At 29.8% G+C, this 22,577-nt stretch overlaps 2 protein-coding genes across 5 annotated transcripts in view; one reads left to right on the top strand and one right to left on the bottom strand.

The window, feature by feature from the left end:
- Window positions 1-11,475: 11,475 nt before the first annotated feature.
- LOC109797324 (uncharacterized) overlaps window positions 11,476-22,577 on the top strand; it is a 31,586-nt gene continuing 20,484 nt past the window's right edge. For 2 of the 4 annotated variants that reach the window (XM_083070986.1, XM_029270834.2), the window contains exon 1: window positions 11,476-12,450. In XM_083070986.1, the coding sequence (XP_082927112.1) occupies window positions 11,679-12,446 (768 nt within the window). In that variant the 5' untranslated portion in view covers window positions 11,476-11,678 and the 3' untranslated portion in view covers window positions 12,447-12,450. Of the gene's footprint in view, window positions 12,451-15,424; window positions 15,771-16,295; window positions 21,323-22,577 lie in introns of those variants that run through there. The other 2 variants (XM_083070985.1, XM_020357331.3) reach the window with 2 other exon arrangements.
- LOC145956337 (uncharacterized) lies at window positions 17,552-20,510 on the bottom strand. The gene is made up of 5 exons (XM_083071924.1): window positions 19,869-20,510; window positions 18,911-19,254; window positions 18,345-18,789; window positions 17,756-17,967; window positions 17,552-17,696 (listed from the first exon to the last, which is right to left on the bottom strand). Exons 1-5 carry the CDS (start codon window positions 20,508-20,510, stop codon window positions 17,552-17,554), a joined length of 1,788 nt encoding a protein of 595 aa, XP_082928050.1.

Consider the following 22,577-nt stretch of genomic DNA (forward strand, 5'->3'; position numbering starts at 1 on the left):
ATTTAAAGTACAAGTTGTGACAACTTATCTTTAAATTTTTTCTCCAAAAACAAAAATGTCTAACTAAAAAATCTTTTAAGATAATAATATCTATAGCAATAATTATAATTATAATTTTATTGAATTGACTTTGGTGTACACCTCAGTCAATTTTATATTTTTAGGATGAATGAACTGAGACAGTTCAAGAATCCTATATTTAACAAAAATAAAATTTAATTAAAAAACATCAACACACAAATACTTTCAACAAGAACTACGTGACTCTGATTCTCCATTGCACATGGAGATACGTATGAGCAAGAAATAAATCTTGTCGAGCCAAAAAAATAAAAAAAAATAATATTATCTTCCTTTTTATATAACAATAATATATAATTTTAACCTTTTTCAAATGCATTAGTTAAATTAGTTAAATAAAATATATTTGATCATTATAGTTAATTAATTTAGGGTGAGATAAATATTTTATAAATAATTTGTTTAATTAATTAAAGGTAATCGTCTTAGGACGAACGTTGTGAGGTGCTAATACCTTTCTCACACGTAATCGACTCCCAAACTCAAAAATCTGATTTTCGTAGACTATTTTCTACTTTATGGTTTTTCCAATATTTTTCCTTAAAAAATAACATTGGTAGCGACTCCCTATTTTTAATTTATTTTTGCCATCCTGTCGCGATCTCGGTTGCGACAGATGGCGACTCCACTAGAGACTATTTTTGAGAGTCAAGCCTATAATAATTAGTTAGACTAATTAATAATTTAAAAAAAATGTTTATCTCACTTTTATTTTATTTTATTTTATTTTATTTTTTGTTTATGTCCCTTATTTGTTGTTTGTCTTATCTGCATAAATTATATAAATATGTGTTGTGTAATTTAAACTTTACAATAGAAGAATTTTATTTTTACATCATATGTGCTATGTTTTGTAGATTGGATAGTATAAGGTTGCTCCCTTCACACACTTCACTTGCACAATTTTACACACATTTATGAGTGGGGTCCTATGCCCAGACTTGAGTGCAACTTATGATAAGTAAGAGGTTGAGTAATGGTAACCTTCTTGATGTACATCTTGTTTGGTTATTATGAAGGCCTCACCTAGAGTTTGATCCTTTCAAGGGTATTATCACCTCTAATAGTTTACCTATTATTGTGACTAATATCCTAAGAAAGGTTATTGGCTCTAGGAGCCTGTTTTAGAACTATAGTCCTACCCTTTTGAGAGGAACACATATTAGTAGTCCATAGAGTTTTCAACTTAGGGATGCCCTTATTAAGTATCACGGAGCAATATTCTACCTTTACGTTCGAATGACGCAAAAAAGAGAGAAAATTTTATTCCATTTCATAATACACATCATACATTTTTTAACTTTTATCATATCTCACGCCTCTTCAATATAACACTCATCACAAAAAACTATTCATGCATGCATTCATCTACATTTCATAATTCATTCATAATATGCATTTTACATCTTTGCATAAAAAATAATATTCTATAAAATCATTCATACAACTTTAAAAGATTGCAATTGTTATCATCATTGACACTTTTGTTTCTTAAAGAAAATGAATAAAGTTCTCTTTTGCATAATTCAAAGTAAGATCATTATTCCATTTAAGCATTTAGTCTAAAATGTATCTCATAACATTCAATATTTTTATAATTTCTCATGACATTCACGTATAAACATTATTTAGATTAAGTAATCATGTTAGGTATATTCATTAGGCATATCCATCGTCTTTTCTTGTCATTCTCCATGATTGCATTCATTCTCACTTTATCCCCGCGAATCAAATGCATTTGTTTCTCTCTAAAAAAAAACCAAAAGAAAAAACATTTTTTTTATATTATTTCAAATTCTTCATTTTAAAGTTACTTGTGTTCATTTTTCTTTTTTAACTCCATACATGCATTTCATAGTAAAATAAAGGTCTAGCTGATTGCTCACTCATGTCATTTTAGAAATAATAACTATCTAATTTGATTATTTTCTTTTAAAGAGGATGTCAAGCAACAAATTTATGCAATGTCAAGCAACAAACATGTTTGTGTAGACCCCTTGAACGATGTTGATGTTGCCTATTTAAATACATATATCAAAGAGGCATATTCTAGACAATGGTACCCACTTGGTAGTGATAACAACACTTATCCTACAAAAGGACCTCGCATTGTTCCTTAGCAAACTATGTTGCGTGCTAAAAGACATTCAAAATCAACCTGTATAAGAAATGAAATGGATTGGACACAATTTCAACAAAGACAACATTGTGGATATTGTAAGGTTGAAGGTCATAATAGAACAAACTCTCCTTAACTAGTAGACAATATCAATAATGACCTTAATCATTAATGTGTATCTAAAATCTTAGTGCTATAATACTCAATCATGTATATCCTAATTTCTTGAGTTTTATGATGGAGAAAGATTCAGTTATGCCCACTCTTCTTAAGTCACACTATATATTTAAATATAAACTACAAATAGATATATTTATGTTATACGTTTAATTTATATATTTAATTGTAACATAATTTTCAATAACATTAATTAAATAAGTTAAATAAAATACTTTTTCACTTTATTTTCTTCAAAATTAACTTTTATCAATATATAATAATAAATTACGTCTATGTCTATTTAAAATTTGTTATATAATACTTCAAAACTATAAAATTACAATATACAATATTTTCCAAAAAATAAATATATAATAAAACAATCAGAACCACAAATATTTAATTTAATATTTAATTTTAAAAATTATAAAGAGTGGGAGTATAATATTTTTTAATAAAAAACGCACACTCCTTATCCATTTTCTGTTCACAAATTTTTGAACAGAAAATGCACACCCCCATGTGTTTTCTCTTCAAAAAAATTTGTATAAAAAACACACTCCCATGTGTTTTCTATTACTTGATGCCACCCTAACACAAATTATTTATTTCAAAAAATAATTTTTTTTAAAAATTATTTTTCATATTTTATTTATTTTTTATTTAGATTGGCCAACAAGACTTATCATCAGCTTCCATAGGTTTGTCTTTCCAAGTTTTTCTAATTTCAGAATTTAATGGATATGATAATTAATCAATGAAAAATTCTTTACAGCTGATTGCTTTAGTTTGATTGTTTAACTGCAAATAATTTTTTTTTATATTTACAAATAAAATTATCTATTTCACAAATATCACATATTTTGAATTTTATTTAAATGTGATTTTTCTCTTCATGTCAAAAATCATCTAATCTTTCTTTAGGTTCAAACATATTATAATTAACCAGTAAATTTTTTGTATATCAAAATTTTCTATAATTTTTTACTAAGTTTTGAGCAGTATTTACCATTTTTTCTATATTATACCATTACATATATATAGTGACATACAAAAATATTATTATAGGTATAATATATGTAAGTATATATGTATTTGACATATAGTTACACACAATTTTAGTATTGATGTTGAATGAGATTTACAATATTTTATATGTCACTATAGTCTATACTTATATTTTTTTAACAATATATCAACATATATTGTGTTTATTTTATAGGTAAAAATGATTTTTAATAACATGTATTGTATATTATAAAATATGTATTATTATATATAATTTTCTTATAGTGTTGTAGATTTTCTATTGGTGATAAATATTTTAATACATTTCCAATGGTTGTATACATTATAAAATTCCTTACATCTGATACTCCTAATTTTCTCTGTTTTTCACCTGCAGCTATTTTCAAAGTTATTTCATTAGTCCGTGTTAATAACTCTTCTTTATTATTGACACAATCTAAGTTTAATATATTATTTTGTCCTATTCCTTGATAATATCTTGGTTTAAATTCTTCAGGCATTTCTTGTCATATGCTTTCTATTCTAGCATATATACATAGTTTATTTATTTTTTATTCCATGCATCATTATCATAATAATATTTATCTCATTTTCTCTTATTAGGATTGTTTGATTTTCCTACTTCAAATTTTACTTGAATTTCTTCATTTTCTGATTCAAAAGTAGAATAATTTAAAATTAATTCCTCATTTTCTTTATCTTCTATATATTTTTTCTTAAACTTGTATATTTTCATCTTCAATAATTTTTAATTGTTCAAGTAATTATTGAATTTCTTTTATATCTGTAGGATTTTTAATATCTTCCCTAAATTCTTCTTTTAACCTCTCCATAATGAATTAGGTTTTATTAAACTTGTTTTCAATTTTATTTTTATAATTCCTTTTGCTTTAGATATAATTATTTCTTCTAATTCTTTTTTAGTAGTACACTGGTTATCTTTTTGATTTTTTTTAAAGTTCTTCTAATTTTTTTAATATTTCATGTATTTTATTTATTTTATCATTTTCGTTTCTCTTTCTCTTGACTAATATATTCTAATTTTTTCTTTATATTATTATTTTTTAATTCTTTATTAATATTATTAATTACAAGTAAAATCTGTAATTTTATTTACTACAACTAAAATTGATATTATACTTTTGTCAATTTTTTTTTTATAATTCTTTATTCAGAGTTTCAAATTTTCCTGTAATTGTCTTAATATTTTACTCATTATACAATCTTTTCACACGGACTTTTGGAAGGTATTTAGAATAGGGATAACAATGGAACCTCATGCAAGTAGATAATAAAATACTTTTATGAATTTTACTGGTTAAAAATTTGTCCTTTATCCATCTTATATCCATACGAGTATTTGTTAAGCGGATACTCGTGAATTTTATAAATATATGTAAATATCTATGAATATTTATAAATTGTTTTAAAATTTTTAAAAAATATTATAAATACTTTTAAATTTATATTTAATGTTAAATATATTAAAATATTAAAAATAAATAATTTATATTAATTTTAAACTTACAATTAATGATTTTTTTTTTGAAATACTAAAAAAATATAAAAATATAAAATAAAAATAAAAATAAAAATATTTAAATAATATTATTTAACAAATATCTATAAATATAAATATTACTATACCCACTTCATCCTATTTATAAATAAATAAATAAAAATATTCATACTCATTATCCACCTATATTCATTTAGACTACTTTTTTTACGGATTTTATCCGCAGTTACACAGGAGCACGGATAAATGATAATGCCATCCTAATTAGGAGGATTCAGAATTTTCACTTATATAAAACCAAGGATACTTCTTCGTGGAAACGCTAGACTATAACAACGAAACAACTTGTAGTTAATCAGTACCTTTTTTTTTGTTTTCTTGACAAGTACCTATACCTATTTGTTAAAATGCTTCCATCACAACAAAATAAATATATGATACTTAACCATGATGGAGAAAATACATTGTGAACTGTGTATCCTACGAAAAGTAAGAGGTAAACTATCAGAAGAGATCTTCCTAGTTAATTTAGACACGATATTTTCTTCCAAGTTAATTTCTTCTTCATCTTTATCTCTTATAATTTCTTTTTTTATCCCTGGAATATTCATCGTCGATAATTGTGATTAATCTCTTTACACCTTAAAAGATGAGATAACTGATCCTAAATTTCTTTAATGAAACGGATAGTTTAAATTAATTTTCAAATAGCTATTTATAAAAAGACAAAATCTTTAATACAAGAAGAACGAATCTTTAAGGACATATATAGTTTAAAAGTTAATTAGATTATAAGAATTAATTTATATTTTTTGTTAAATATAAGAACTTCATTAAAGAAAATTATAAAGACCTATTTAAAATTCATTTAAATAACAATTTAATAATATTTTTAAAGATTTAGTTCTAAAATAAAAATATATAATTACAATTGATTTTTAATTTTTCATATCTTAGAATCATAATTCTTGAGAAACTATAAATTCCAAGAATCATCATTTTAGAAAATGATTCAGATGTGTTTTTTCTTTTGTTACAATGAGAAGAAAAAAAATGGTATGCATGACATCAACATGCAATGATAAAGCTAAACAAGAGGGAGGAGTTTGCAAGAACAAAAAAATCCTGAGATGATGCAACTTCCATTAATAAGTGTGTCTGCACAACTATTTCCTTCTTATAATTGTGACCTTATTCGCATATAGATGAAAGGGGTAACATCCGAACGTACCAATTCAACCACAAATAAAAATTTAGATGTGTTTAGTTAGTTAGACATAAAAGAGAAATTTAGTTAATCTTAAATTTATATGTGCTACTTGGAAATTAATAATTTTTACTATATTAAATAGAAAATAATGATAACATGATTTCTAAGAAATATTAAAATGTATTTGATTGGTCACAATTATTCTTAAAAATATTTGTTATTTGAAAATTAATGATTTTTACCACATTACATAGACAAATAAGGATAAAATAACATTCTAATTGAGATAAAAGTTTATATTTAACCGGAGAATGTTAAATTTCCATCTAACTCAAAGGAATAATTTCTTAGGAACATAAGTGGCTTTTTGACCATTGTGAGATTATTATGTAAACAATTTACAAAATAAATGATGTTTTGAAACAATTTCTCACTTTAGATTAATAGCGAATGCAAGGTGTCACCAAGTGATATTCTTGTCATTTCATTAATTTTTTCTTTTATGTTAAATTGGCATCAAACAAACACGTGGTATCAATGATAGTGTAGCCAGAGCCATTACAAGACACGACATATTTAGCAACCGACTCTAACGACATTTTTTTGTAAAAACAAAATCCTTTTTCACTTTGTGCCATAACGAGATTTATTTTTTATTATTTTAACTATCTAGCTAGTACCAGTAGCGATACGTTATTATATATATATATAATTATTATTGTTTAGTATTTTTATATTGATTTATTATTTAAATTTCTTTATCGAATGTCTTTAATGTACATTGTGACACAACAGTGTGGCTATTCCTATGTGAGGCACACAACAATGGCAAATGCAATAAATAGTCAGAGAAGCAGAGGCCACTAGAGACCTCATTTGGAATGGGTTCATTACTGTTTCTTTTTGAAGCTAAGTTTGGTAAAATTAATAGTTAAATAGGATTAAAATGTGTGTGAACTAAACCTTTCTTTGTGTGTCCCGCAAAGAGGAATATATAGCGACCCTGTTTGTGTTGCAATAGCCAATAGCTACATTCGATAAAATAAAATAAAATAAAAATGTTAAAGTTATGTCTAGAGATGACAAAAATATCCGTATTTGTAGGTTTTTCGGATAAAATCTACTATAAATAATAAATGAATATAAAAAATTTATTAAATTATAGGATTGATGTATTTTAAATTATTGATTATCTTGTATTTTTTTATTTTTAATATAAAAAAAATTAACAGTAAATACAAGTTTAAAAATTAACATCAATTTTTTTATTTTTAACATTTGGAGGACATCAAATATAAACTTAAAACTATTTGTAATATAATTTTTTATTTTTTAATTTCTTAAAAAATCATAATTACCCACAAATATTTATGGATACCGTGAATATTTAAAAAATTCATAAATACTCACTTAACAAATATCTACATAGATATGAGACGGGTAAGAAATGCATCTTGTAGGACAGGAATGGATATACTACGTACTACCCATCCCTACGGGAGTCATTGTCATTCCTAGTTATGTCCCGATAGTGATTATATCGCAATATCCATTAGCGGCATTTGATAAATAAAAATAACTATAAATTAATATAAATTGTCTTCTTTAACAAAACTAATCTATTTTCAATTGATTTAATATACAGTAATTTTGATAAAATTTAAAAATTAATACACTCTTACGTACCCCACCTTAATGTTATTTTATTTTTAAATCTCTTACCAAACACATAGGCTACAATATTCTGTCTGGACTAACCACCCACTTCAATACGCAACACTACAGAAGAGAATTAAAGATGCAACACAACCCAAGGTGACAAACTCATCACTCATCAGACACATCACCTAACTGCAGAAACGCAGCATCTTTTGGCATCCTTTTATGATGGGGAGCACCCCACCACTAATCATTCTATATCTCATCAATGATTTCAACTCTCCTTTTTCTCTTTTGGTACATTTTTCTACTCTCACAAACTACCATTTCTCTCTATTTTCACCTTCATTCTCTCATCGATGAATATTGTTATTTCTTGCTTAATTAGGAAAACAATCATGTTAATGATATAGAAATCTTGGTCGATTCATAAATCAGGGAATGTGGGCGTTAAATCGGTGAATAAAGTATAATGTTGTGAAAAAAAAGGAAATTTATTTATAATTAATAAATTATTGGGTAAACTATGAAAATGCCTTGCTTCAATGTGCTGTGGAGTTTGACTTTTGTGCATTACTCCCGTACCTTTTTGTAATATTCGTCCATTATTTTATATAAAAACATTAAAAATTGTAAAAATGATTGTTTATTTCCTCAATGTTTTGTTCCGAAAAAAATTGTTTAATGATATTTCAATTTTCAGCACAATAAGTTGATTCTTTTCGAAGTCAAGCATAAAATATTATTCATATGTAAATAATGTATAAATATAATACTTATAAGTGTTATCAGGAGATTCTGTTGTGTATTAATTTTTAATTTTTACGTTACATAATATTTAACGTGTGTGTTAGATACTATTAATATATAAAGAGAGGAGAACCCATTTAATTCATGACTAAATTTATCTAAATTTATTTAACTCAATAATTTATATTTTATATTAAATTTTAATAATTTAACTATTAAATTAAAAGTTCTTAATACATAGATTTATTTTGTAAAATTTTTAAAAAATTATAAATTATTTGATATTTTATTTCATTAATTAAAATTAATGAATAATTATAAAAAAATATTTTATATATTAATTTAAATTAATTAAATAAAATATCAAATAGTTTTTAATTTTCTTAAAAATTTGCATACTTGATTTATGTAAAAAAATTGTTAATTTAACAAGTGTGTGTGTGGAGGGTACTTACTTATTCTATTTAGTAACTTATGTTTTACATCAAATTTCAATGATCTAATTGTTAAATTAAAAATTCTTAATATATTTAATTTGTAAAATTTAAAAAAAATAAAAATTATTTAATATTTCATTATATAAATTCAAATGAAAGTATAAAATAATTTTATAATTATTTATCAATTTGAATTAATGAAACAAAATATCAAATAATTTTTAAAAAAAAATTTACAAACTTAATTTATATATTAAAAACTTTAATTTAATAGTTAAATTGTTAAAATTTAATACAGAATATAAGTTATTAAATAATATCATATTGTATGAGCAACAACATAGAAGAGTTACTCTAATAGATGTGAGTTTAGCTAAAAAGTATCTGAAAAATCAATCTCAGCTTTCGGTTAAGCCTTTAGCTACTAATTAAAGGCACTTCATACCTATCAATAGAACCATTCGGCTTATACATGATTTTGCAAACACACCGTCAACCAATGCAATGTTTACCTCAGGCTACTAAATAGTTTTTATTTTGTTATAAGAGCTAAAAAGAAAGCAAGAGGAAAAATAAATCAAACAAAAAATAAACTACAGTATGAGCAACTTCCTGTTCTCTAACACCATCTCTTAACAACTCTACAAGATTAAATTTAAATAAGCTGTTACTTACTAAATTACTTTTAATTAAATTTTTAAATTTAAATTTAATAAGTTAACTAGGCTTATTTACTTTCAAAAAAGTGTATTAAAAATTTATTTTGAAAATGTTTAAAAAATTAAAACTATAAAAAGTTCTTTAAAGTGTAAAGCCTATTCAAATTAAGTGAAATAATAGAAGATTATAATTTTTAAGAATGATTAAATTTATTTGGTTGGTTATATATATTTTTTAAAAATATTTATAAATGTTATTTGAAAATTATAGATAATGTAATATTTTTATGTTAGAATCCTACTTATCCAATGAAAATAATTTGGTGAAGACTTGTATAAAAAATATTTAAAAAACTCATATCTTTTAGGAATGTTATTTTTTTTAGATAATAAATCAAATGGGAGAAATTAATATTCTCAATTTTATATTTCTAAAAAAATAAAATAAAAAAAAAATTTGTATACCAAGTTACCAACCGTTTTCTTAGAATAATTGGATTTCTGTATTGGGACTTGGGAGTGTTTATAAATTTAGATTAATTCAAATTTATGGTAAAATTAAATTCGAATCCATCATATTTTATTGGAATGGTTTTGTCTGAGATTTGAATTTCTTTTGACAAATCTATACAAAAACTAATCTGATTAAGATTGATTTAATTTAATTAGGGACAATTGGATTCTAGCTAAGAATTATTATAATTTTCTAAGTTTTTTTTTCTCCACTAATAGTCTATTTTACATGAATATTTAATTTTAAATTCATGTAAAGAAAAATATTTTTTTTTTAATTTTAATTAATAATTATTTATTTTATTTAAATAACAAGAATCTATAGTATAATTAAGTTGTGCACATGAGCAATCACAAATAAGAAGTGCCTTTCTCATTCTGTTTAGGGACCTAAGGTATCCTAGGCAATCTTGTCTCTCCCTTTTCTTTTGTCATTATTTATGCTTTGTGTGTCTCTATGAATTGAAAGGTCCCGCTCACAAAGTTAATGATCTCATCCATCACGAGTTTTTCTATTTAATTTCCTTGCTTACATTTCCCAAATTTTATTATATTCATTAGTTTTTTTTTATATGGTTATACAAATATAACTTATTTTTACTGGGTTAGTTCCTAAAAAATACTTTCTTTATTCTTTTTTAATCTGTCAAAAATTTTAATAAAAATTTATTTTTATTTTTTTAATTTTTAAAACAACATTAATTATTATAAAATTATATATATATCCTTATATCTCATCCAACTTTTAATAATTTATGTTCTCTGAAAAAAAACTTTTAATAACTTATGTATAATAATTAATATATATTTATTATAAAATAAAAATGAAAAAAATATAATTAGACACATAAAAATCGGTCTACAGAAAATAAAAAATTTATTATCTTTTTAATTTTTATAAAATAACTTTAAAAAACTATTATAAAAGAATAAAGTGTTGAATCATTGCTTCATTTAACTTACCAATCCATTAGTTACTTTTGTTTTTTTTTCTTTCTTGGAGTGACTAATCTTCTCACTATGTTAGAAATATCTTAAAAGATGGGATAATTGGCCCCAAGATTTAACGCGGCTGTATACACAAGTAGGATTCGAACCCCTAACTTTACTTAAGCATAGATTAACCCCTACCACTAAACCACACGCTTGGGTTACCAATAATTACTTTTGTAAAGAAAGAATTAGTTGATAAAATTAAACCCAGCTACATTACATAAATACGAATACCGACTAATTCAATTCCAAAATTTCCTTAAAAAAAAAAAAAAAAGAAAAGCTTTCTCTTTCTTTTGTAGTGTTGTGTTTCTTCTTTTTCTTTTTCCCTTTTCCTTTTGTTTTGTGATAAAAAGAAAGTGCCCCGAAAACGTTGACTCCTTGCTTATCCTCATCTCATTAACTACTTGCAAGCATAGCAACCTACCCTTCCCCTCTCTCCCTCCACCAACTTTCCCTTTAAAACATTTCACCCCATAAATTCTCCATCACACACAATCCATTCCTCAATTCCCCAAACCAAACACGCCCTCACGCGCTTCCCCGCAAAATGGAGGCTCGCCGGAGGATAACGCTTTACGACCAAATGACAGCTACCAACACCACCACCACCACCACCACCTCCAGAGACTCGCTAGCCAGCCTCATGCTGGACGACGTCGTTTTCAAGAAGACCCAAGCCCAAGCCCAAGCCCAAGCCGAAGCGAGCCGAAGCCGGACTCTCCAAGACATAATTCGCGAAGAAGAGACTAACCACGGCGCCAAGGATCGGAACTCATGGAAAGCCTTCAAGGATAAGCTTCGGCTCAAGCGCGCTCTCGGCTCGGCTTGGTCCTCCTCCGCCGCTAATACTAATAACGACGACGACGACGACGATGAAGACGATAGTAACAACATTAACGGCAACGGAAACGGAAACGGAGACGGAGACGGAGACGGAAACTTACCTGCTCAGTCGGAGGCGCAGAACGACGTCGTTGTGGGCGTGTCGTTGATGGATTTGTTGGAGGAGACGACGGAGCAGGAAATGGAGTTGTGCAGAGCCAGCGATGAGGACGAGGGTTATGTTGATGATGATGATGATGATGATGATGATGACGTGGAGGAGTGTAAATACAAGAAGGGAGAAGCGGAAGAAGAGGGGAAAGAGGGTTTGGTGGAGTACAAGTGCTGCGTCTGCATGGTGCGGCATAAGGGCGCGGCTTTTATCCCCTGCGGACACACCTTCTGCAGAACGTGTTCCCGCGAGGTTTGGGTCACCAGAGGGAATTGCCCTCTTTGCAATAATTTGATTTTGGAAATTCTTGATATCTTCTGACCTGGTAATACTTCCATTCCCCTTCCATTTTTTATTGTTATCATTATCTCTATTGGATTTTTTTTTTTTTTTTTTTTTTTTGTGATGGAAAAAAAATTATCATGCAGTTTGGGTGAATTTTTAGGGGACGTGTAATTATGATTCACTTGATTTTCGGAAAGAAGAATTAGTAATGTTAATGTGATTGGTTCGTCGTGTAATAATGTTTCGGTTTGAGGGGTGAATTATGGATGGCTTTACACTTTACTTGCACTTGCACATCTACTCTCACCTCACGTGATCATGTGATGATGCTGTACTGTTTCTACCATTAGCATTTTCAATAGTTGGATTTTGGATTTCTTAATCAAATTTTTATAGGTCTCTCGACGTTATATATGTTTTTTTTTATAAGAAAAATAATTCTCTAATGAAAGAATCTAGCTTAATTTTTTTTTTTGACACCAAGAATCTATAGCTTAGTTATTTATTTGCTTTATGCGGATTTTACAATAGATTCACTTTTTCCCTTTTTCGGTCACGAGAACTCAAATCTTGTAGATTCTTGTTTAAAAACCAAGTTCTCCACGGGGAAGACAGTTCAAAAGTGGAAAAGATAAGAATTGATTCTTATTCGAATAAGATCTTGTTTGGTTGTAGGTTGATTATGCATGTACTTCTAATTTTTTTGCATCAAATTGATGAAATACGTGGAAGCTATAATGTATTGTTTCATGATTGAAGTGAAAATTCACGTCTCGAATCAAAACCAAACATGCTTTAACTCATAAGAATCTCTCTTTGAAGATGCATGGCCTGTGAGATCTAGTTGTGCTTAGACAACAGCGTGTTGTTTGTGAGAGTGGACAAGGTATTAGATTTTAGTTAAGCCATGGAGTGATCACATTGAATGTGAATTTTACGCCATTGCATATGTTTATCAGTTTTTTTTTTTTTTTTGGGGTCGACCTATTTACCAGCTTGATTGTGTTTTTAAGGGATAATGATCTATGCAACATTCATTCCAATTGGTTGTTTTTCTGCAAGTTCGGAAAGATGCCTTTCATCAGTTTTACAGTTTAAGTAATCCAATACAATAAATTCAGGAACAAGAAGAATAACTTCTACAATATTAAGAAAAGAAAGCATTTTTATAGTATACAATACCTTTGTTAATTAAGTAGGGTGATCATAAATTATTGATTAAAGTGGATACATGAAGAAATGTATAAAAGCTAAATGCTGGATCGAGATAGATAGCAAATAATGCGGGTGCATCAGCAAGAAAGGATTGGGCGATGCAAGTGGGGTCTTTGAATCCATTAGGGGTGAGAATGTAGACTTCTATGTGTCAATTTCTCATTTCTTTGGTGTGCTGACTCTTTGAATATGGGACCAAAAGTTGCACAACTTATATCCAACCCCGCACATCAGGGTCATGTGGTTGAATATGAAACCGAATATAACATGATATGGTTTAGTTTAGTTTTAGATTTGACTTTTTAAACCAAAATCCGTCTCTGTGCTAGTCTAGATTTAAGTATAAAAACAAGAAATGAATTTGTGATTATTGAAAAAAATATATATTAAGGTCTGCATAAAGGGTTAGGCGTTATTCATATGATTTTGATCAAATCTTACCACTTAGAACACTGAGACCCTTTTTTGTTTTTGTTTTTCTGAAAGCCTATAACTAACCAACAGCCAACAGATTTAGTTATCAGATATTGGGTACTAGAAAGTTAACAATTCTTGACACAAGATAGAAGATTGAATCAACCATGTTGTGTTTTTACTTATACGCGTTGTTCGGTATGCGTCTTATTTACTAATTAAAGATATTATTATTATGTTGAATTATTTATTAAATAAGTTATTTTTATCAACATAATAAAGTCTTTAGAATAATGCGTTTGATGACATGATTTATCAATACGATTGATGGATGCATAGGGGCGGACATAGATTAGGAATCGTTCATCTGGAATATTTTGAACAGTTCATTTGTATATTTTTGTTAATGACCGCAAATCTCTTCTTTCATATGTTAAATTTGTATTTCTAGGATGAATTTTAAATCACCAATCATCCTCATTTTGAACTCCATTCTAGCATTTAAAAGAAGAGGAACATCAAGTACTTGAAGAAGCATATGCAGTACATGAATTTTGGCTTCTTACAAGCATCAAATATTAAGTCAAATTAAAATATATGAGGCTTTTTATTGTTTTAAGTGTCTAGAAATCATGTGAAAAAAGTTTAAGTGATCAAAATGTTTTCTAAGCAAGTTATAAGACTTAAACAACTTAAATAAAAAAAAAGTTTTTCTAATATTAAAATGAATCAAGTCGTTTTTAAAAGAGAATAACTTTATAAAATTTAAGGATAATGTAAATAATTATAATAGATTTTTAATCAATACATAACAACTCAAAAAGTTCTCACATTAACACAACTCAAATAGCATACATAGCAATGAAAAACATAAAGATCAACTAACTTTAAAACGTAAAATTCTTTATAGGGTTACAGTAATCATATACATGTATATACAAAAATTACAAATACCAATATTGAAAAAGTAAAAGTTCTAGGTGTTGATCAAACACTTTATACAACGCTTTATCATAACAACCCAACAAAATGTTATTTCAAGCATGGCCATCTAACTTTATATTCGCCCTCTAGTCTAATTCTGACCTGCTCCTATACTATCACATTTCAACACATGAAAAAGTAATAGGTTAACTGTCAAGTCAAAAAATGATTTTAGACTCCTGATTTTGGACCCCTTAGGTTTTTAAGTTTTAATGTCAATAAACATAAACGTTTTTCTAAAGAAAAGTTTTGTAAACAAAGTATTAAGATGAATAGGCACTAAGACAAATGAGTTATCAAGTCAGACAAAACATTTAGTCTAATCAACACACGCTTTTGATTTTATATCATTTACAATGTTTGATAACTAAATTGTTTGTTTTTGTATGATTCCTTAACAGATCGAATAAACAAAAGCTTGAAGTACAGTGAAAAACACACAGAAGGGGGAGTTGAATGTGTGTGTATGAAGGATTTTAAAAACGTTTTTGCAAAGGTACTAATTTTCGTTAGAAAATAATGGTTCAGCTGCGTAAGGAAAGTGCAAGGTTGATTAAAAGGAACTATGCGTCCGAAGTTCTATCGTCTGTTCAAAAAATGATTTTCTCAGTTAAACAAATATGAGTTCGTCTAAATATTATTTAGAAGATAGATAGCAGTAGAGGAAGTTTTTCAAAGTGATGAGTCAATATAAGTGAAACTGCATTTCTAAGTTAAATAATAGTGCAAAGAGTTTTTATACTGGTTCACTCGTTTTGAGCTACGTCCAGTCTCCTTCAACTGAAGGGTTCCACTAATCACAATGAATTACAAGTATTCTCAACCACTTCTGGTTCTTCAACCTCACTCACTAACGCTAGTATTCTTGAACCACTTTTGGTTACCTAAGTATTCTTAACCACTTTTGGTTCGTCAACTTCACTTGTTGACGCTAGTATTCTTAAACCACTTCTGGTTCCATAAGTATTCTTTTGCTAGCCTCTTCAGGCTTTATAGACGATAGATGTTTTGAGTGTGTATATGACTCTCGCAAAGAGGATAAATTGGTTTCAACACTCACTAAGGTTTTCAACCTTAGTTTTACAAGAATGTGTTTAGAGTGTGTATGTAACTCTCACAGAGAGGATAAACTGATTTCTACACTTCCTAAGATAAGCTATCTTAGTTTTACACGGATATTCAACTTTTTCACAAGAAGAGAGGTAAGTTTGTTTTTGACACTTGTTTTGGCTTATTGCTTATTACTTTCTCTTCATCTTTCCATCTTTCCAGGTCTTGATATTTAAAGCGTTGTGTTGGATCTGCCCGTTATTTGAATTTGAATGTGTTTGTTGAGACGGAGCTTTCTGTTGGTGCAGATAAGCGTTTGTTCATGGCTACACAAATCTTCTTCATTTAATGCATTTGATTTTGCATTAAATGCTTTGCTTGCTCAGTTTGTCTCACGTGAAGTCTTTGGCATGATTTATCTCCTTTTATTTCTGACTTCAATCATGTCCTAGGCATGTTTGTCCTTTTTCGTCATTATAGCTGTGAAGGCATTGTTTTTCTGAAAAGTAGGTGTACTTGCCCTGACACGCGCAGTTTTGACTTGTGGATTCGCGCTCTTGCATTTTTCTCCCTTTTTTTTCGTATCTTTGATAACTCCGTTCTCTTTTCTTATAACTGAAGATGATGTATGATCTTCTTCGTTGTGACTAGTGGATCCTAAACGCTTTTCATCGTGTTTCTTTTGCGTTTGGGAAATTGAGTCTCCGTTTAAGATTTAGACTTTGACTTTTTCATTTCGTCTGATCAGTCTTGAGGATGAATAATTTTTATTCTGTCTGAAATGCTTCTTCGTTTTGAACTATCCAATGACTGATGATTGCTTTGTTGGTTTGAATATGTATGATTGACCCTTGAGTTTCATCCGATGTTTGTTTGGTGCTTGAGTCCACCTTGTCTTGGTTCTTGTTTTGCTCTTGTTTCTGAATTCTTCTATTTCACTCTTGATTATTCTTGGAGTATCTTCGTTTGGTGTTCATTATCGACTGATACGCAAGTCATGATTCTTCTATTGTTTGACTTGTCTTGTCGGATCCTTGTTTTGCTCGATCCTGCTCTTATACGTGTCTAAAACATTGCTACCCAGATTAGTAATAACAATATGTATTATATTTGTCATATTCAAAACTTTTATGGGAATTGTTTCGTCTGACTTAACAATCTCCCCCTTTTTGATGATGACAAATATAATCTATCAAATCGTTTCAGATATAAAATGATTTTAAGCCTTTCATGCAATTCATACATCAGTTTGATTTTATGGATTTTCTCAATATTCAAGACAAGGTCTCCCCCTTAGTATGTGCTCTCCCCCTTACTAGATTATTCCATTATAGATAGGGGCTACAACTCTCCCTTTCCTTAGATAGGTCTTGATAGATTTATTTCTACTTCTCCCCCTTTATAATCATCAAAAGAAATAGGGGATGCCAAACAACAATTTTATTGTTCACCTATCAGTTCCATTCCTAGCCTATCTCTTAGCCATTTATATATCTATCTTCTTGAAGAAGTTTGGTAAAGATATCAGCTAGTTGTTCCTCTGTTTTAACATATACTAGATCGAAGGTTCCTTTTTGCACATGATCTCTAATGAAATGATGTTTAATCTCAATATGTTTAGTCCTAGAATGAAAAACAGGATTTTTAGAAATGTTAATAGCAGCAGTGTTATCACAAAGTACAAGGATACTACTTTCATAAATGTCGTAGTCTTCCAGCTAATGTTTGACCCAAAGCAACTGCATGAGACAGTGTCCTGCAGCGACATACTCAGCTTCGCAAGTTGATAAGGCAATCGTGCTTTGCCTTTTGCTAGTCCATGAAACCAAGCAGCGACCAAGAAAATGAGACCCTCCACTGGTGCTTTTTCTCTTCCATTTGTCCCCTGTGTAATCTGCATCACAATAACCTAATAGGGAAAAATTCTGGCTTTTATAGAAGTTGATTCCTAGGTTAGCTGTTCCTTTAAGATACCTCAAAATACGTTTAATAGCTTGTAAATGTACCTCAAAATTATGGCTTTACTTAAAATCTGATACAAACGCAGACGCTAAACATAATGTCAAGTCTAGATGTCATTAGGTATATGAGTGAGCCTACCATTCCTCGGTACATGGTGCTATCTACATCTGGTGATTCTTCGTCCAGACCAAGGGTTGTGGATGGATGCATTGGTGTCTTCATAGGTTTTGCATCATCCATCTTATATTTCTTTATTAGCTCTTTTGTATATTTCGTTTGATGAATTTTGATTCCTTCGTCTGACTGGACGATTTGAAGTCCCAGAAAGAACTTCAGTTCTCCCATCATGTTCATCTCAAATTTTTCCTGCATAAGCTTAGAAAACTCTTGACAGAGATTATCATAAGTAGCTCCAAATATTATGTCATCTACATAAATTTGAACTATTATGAAATCGTCTTTTATTTCTTTCCTAAAAAGTGTGCTGTCAATCTTTCCCCTTATGAAATTATTGCTTGTTAGAAAAGAGCTCAATTTATCATACCATGCTCGTGGTGCTTGTTTAAGTCCATACAAGGCTTTGTTTAATATGAAAACATGAAACGGAAGCAGGTCGCTTTCAAAACCAGGGGGTTGGTTTACATATACTTCTTCTGAAATTGTTCCATTTAAAAATGTGCTTTTAACATCCATTTGATACAGTTTCATACCAGTGCAAGCAGCGAAGGCAAGTAATATTCTAATAGCTTCTATTCTAGCAACAGTGCAAAAGTTTCAGTAAAGTCTATACCTTCCTGTTGTGAGTATCCTTTTGCGACTAACCTTGCTTTGTTTCTTACCACATTTTCGGATTCGTCTAGCTTGATTCTGTATACCCATTTTGTGTCGATGATTGTCCTATCTTTTGGTGCTTGCACAAGCTTCCAGACGTCATTCTTTTGGAACTGAGTGAGTTCCTCTTGCATTGCTTGGACCCAACTTTCATCGACAAGGCTTCGTCCGTGGTTTTTGGTTTGATTTGAGATAGTAGAGCGGTTTGTGCTTGTGTTTTGAATGAGCTTCTCGTTCTTATTGCATCTTTTACTTCGCCAATGATTTTCTCTTGAGGATGATGTGCCTTCATCTGCCAATTTCTATTTACAAGCTCTCTTTCCTCTTTATCATCGTATTGAGCTTCAGTTCTTCCAAACTCATCTTCCTTTGACTGATTTTTATTTACCTGCATATTTTCAAAGAAGGTTCTTAGCTCTGATATTTCCTTATCAGGCTTGTTTTCTTCAAACTTAACGTGAATGGCTTATTCAACAATTTTGGTTCTGTTATTGAAGACTCTATAGGCTCTTGACCTTTCAGAGTATCCAAGTAGGATACCTTCATCGGTTTTTGAGTCAAATTTTCGTAAGTTATCTTTAGTATTTAAAATAAAGCATTTGCATCCGAATGGATGAAAGTATGATATGTTGGGTGCTCGTCCCTTCCACAGTTCATAGGGAGTTTTCTTCAAGATAGGCCTAAGATATATTTTGTTTTGGATATAACAGGAAGTATTAACTGCTTCTGCCTAGAAGTGTTTGGGAGTTGAAAAATCGTTTAGTATGATTCTTGCCATTTCTTGTAAAGAGCGATTCTTTCTTTCTACAACTCCATTTTGTTGTGGAGTTCTAGGAGTTGAAAAATTATGTTTAATTCTATTTTCTTCACAGAAATCTTGAAATTACTCATTTTCAAATTCTCCCCCATGATCACTTCTTATAGACACAATTGATATTCCTTTTACGTTTTGAACTCTTTTACAGAATACATGGAATACCTTGTGTGGGTTATAAATAACACCCATGTCCATCTAGTATAGTCATCAACAATGACCAGTCCGTATCTTTTACCACTAATGGATGCAGTCCTAGTGGGGCCAAATAGATCTATGTGGAGCAGTTCAAGAGGTCTTGAGGTAGAAACATGATTCTTACTTTCAAACGAACTTTTAACTTGTTTCCCCTTTTGACATGCTTCGCATAGGCTATTTGATTGGTACACAAGACTCGGTAGACCTCTTACGAGGTTATGCTTTTTCATCCTTGAGATTAATCTCAGACTTGCATGACCAAGCTTTTTGTGCCACAACCACTGGTTTTCATAAGATACTAGACAATCAATATTTTGATCTTCTAGTTCATTAAGCATTATTTTGTATAAGTTATTGCATTTGTTAGTCGTAAACAATATAGACGAATCAGTTTGACTAACAGTACATTTGTTTTTGTTGAAGGAAACTTCGTAATCGTTGTCGCATAATTGACTTATACTCAGCAGGTTATGTGTTAATACTTTAACATATAGAACGTTGTCAATGGTAATAGAGGAATTTATGCCTATTTTACATATTCCCATGATTTGTCCTTTTTGTCCTCCTCCGAATGTGACTAGGCCTCCTTTCTTGGACTTGAGGTCTAGAAACATAGACCTTTCGCCCGTCATGTGTCGCGAGCAGCCACTGTCCAGGTACCATGACTGGACACTTTTTTTTTTGTTAAACAAATCTGCAATAGGTATTATCTCAGTCTTTGGTACCTAAATGGATTTGGGTCCATAAATGTTAGTGTTTGAGGTTTTGGAACACCCCTTCTTGTGCATGTGATTGCACTTAGGCGTGAAATGCCCATTGTATATAGGATATGCAAATGTACTTGCTTTGTTTTCAGATTCAGAATTAACATACCCTAACCCAGACTTGTCATTTTTACTCTTAGAATATTTCAAAAGATTTTCAAGGTTCTTAGCTCTTAGAGTAAACTTTGATAGATCAGATTTTAGTATTTCAATTTCTTCAAGTCTTTTCTCTAATTTTTTTGAAAATTTAGCAATCTCCTTCTTGAGTAAAAGATTTTCTTTAGCCAGTTCAGAAATTCTTTTCTTTTGTTCTTTATATGCAGTAGAGATTTTGGAAGAATCAGTTAAAAGCTGATTGTATGCATACTGGAGTTCTACAAAATCAGACTTATTAACCTCTTCATCATCAAATTCAGATGATGAGTCTATGTCCGCCATTAGACATATGTTCGCCTGTTCATCATCCTCAGATGATGTCGTGTCCAGATCTTCCCAGGTGGCCATCATGGCTTTCTTCTTGTGAGGGGTTGATTTCTTCTTTTCTTTCTCTCTTTCTTTTTCTAACTCTGGACATTCTGTTTTGTAGTGTCCAGGTTTCTTGCATTCATAGAACAATGGTTGTACTTTCTCTCTTGGGTTTCTGTTGTACTTTCTTCAGTGCGATCCTCCCTTTTTCTTCATCATGGAGTATATTTTTCTAGACATAAGGGATATCTCATCATCTGAATCACACGTCTCCTCGTCACAAATTTCGTTAGATGCTTCTTCTGCCTTTAATGCTTTAGACGATGATGAAGTAGGTTTCGTCTTTTGCACACTTAGTGCAATGGACTTCTATTTTTGTCCTGCTTCATCTTGTTGTAGCTCCATCTCATGGACTTTGAGTAGTCCAACTAGTTCTTCTAGTGAGAGCTTTTCAAAATCCTTGGATGCTCTCAGAGCCGTGACTGAGGTCTCCATTTCTTGGGTAGACTTCGAAGTAATTTGTCAATATGATCAAAATTACCATAAGTCCTACCTAGAATAGAGAGTTCATTAACAATAGTTTGAAATCTTCCAAACATAACTTGGATAGATTCATTTTCCTCAATCTCGAAGAGTTCATACTTACGGACCAACAAGCTTAACTTGTTGCATTTTACCTCTAGAGATCCCTCATAGGTTATGGCAAGGGTATCCCACATTTGTTTGGCACTCTTGAAGCTGTGTACTTTGGTATATTCTTTGTCGGTTAGAGCACACATGAGTGCGTTTCTGGATTTGGAGTTTAGCATAAATCTTTGTTTTTGATTTTCATTCCAACGTCTCTTGGGTATCTCCCTGCCAACATCATCATGTGGAATGTAGTATCCCTGTTCTACTACCTCCCACATGTTTATATGACAAGCGTCAAAAAATGCGATCATTCTTTGTCTCCAGTAGTCGTAGTTGGTTCCTCTGAAGAGAGGTGGGCGATTTATTGCCTGTCCTTCGTTTTCCATGATCATTCCCCTGTAGTGTTAGATGCTTAACCCTAGGGGTCAAGCTCTGATACCAATTGAAGTTTAGTGAAAAACACACAGAAGGGGGGTTGAATGTGTGTGTACAAAAACGTCTTCGCAAAGGTACTGTTTTTCGTTAGAAAATAATGTTTCAGCTACGTAAGGAAAGTGCAAGGTTGATTAAAAGGAACTATGCGTCCGAATTTCTATCATTTGTTCAAAAAATGATTTTCTTAGTCAAACAAATATGAGTTTGTCTAAATATTATTTAGAAGATAGATAACAATAGATGAAGTTTTTCAAAGTGATGAGTCAATATAAGTGAAACTGCATTTCTAAGTTAAATAATAGTGCAAAGAGTTTTTATACTGGTTCACTCGTTCTAAGCTACGTCTAGTCTCCTTCAACTGAAGGGTTCCACTAATCACAATGGATTACAAGTATTCTCAACCAC

This window comes from Cajanus cajan, chromosome 3, assembly GCF_000230855.2.
Source record: "Cajanus cajan strain Asha chromosome 3, NIPB_CcT2T_4, whole genome shotgun sequence".
NCBI classification, from domain to species: domain Eukaryota; kingdom Viridiplantae; phylum Streptophyta; class Magnoliopsida; order Fabales; family Fabaceae; genus Cajanus; species Cajanus cajan.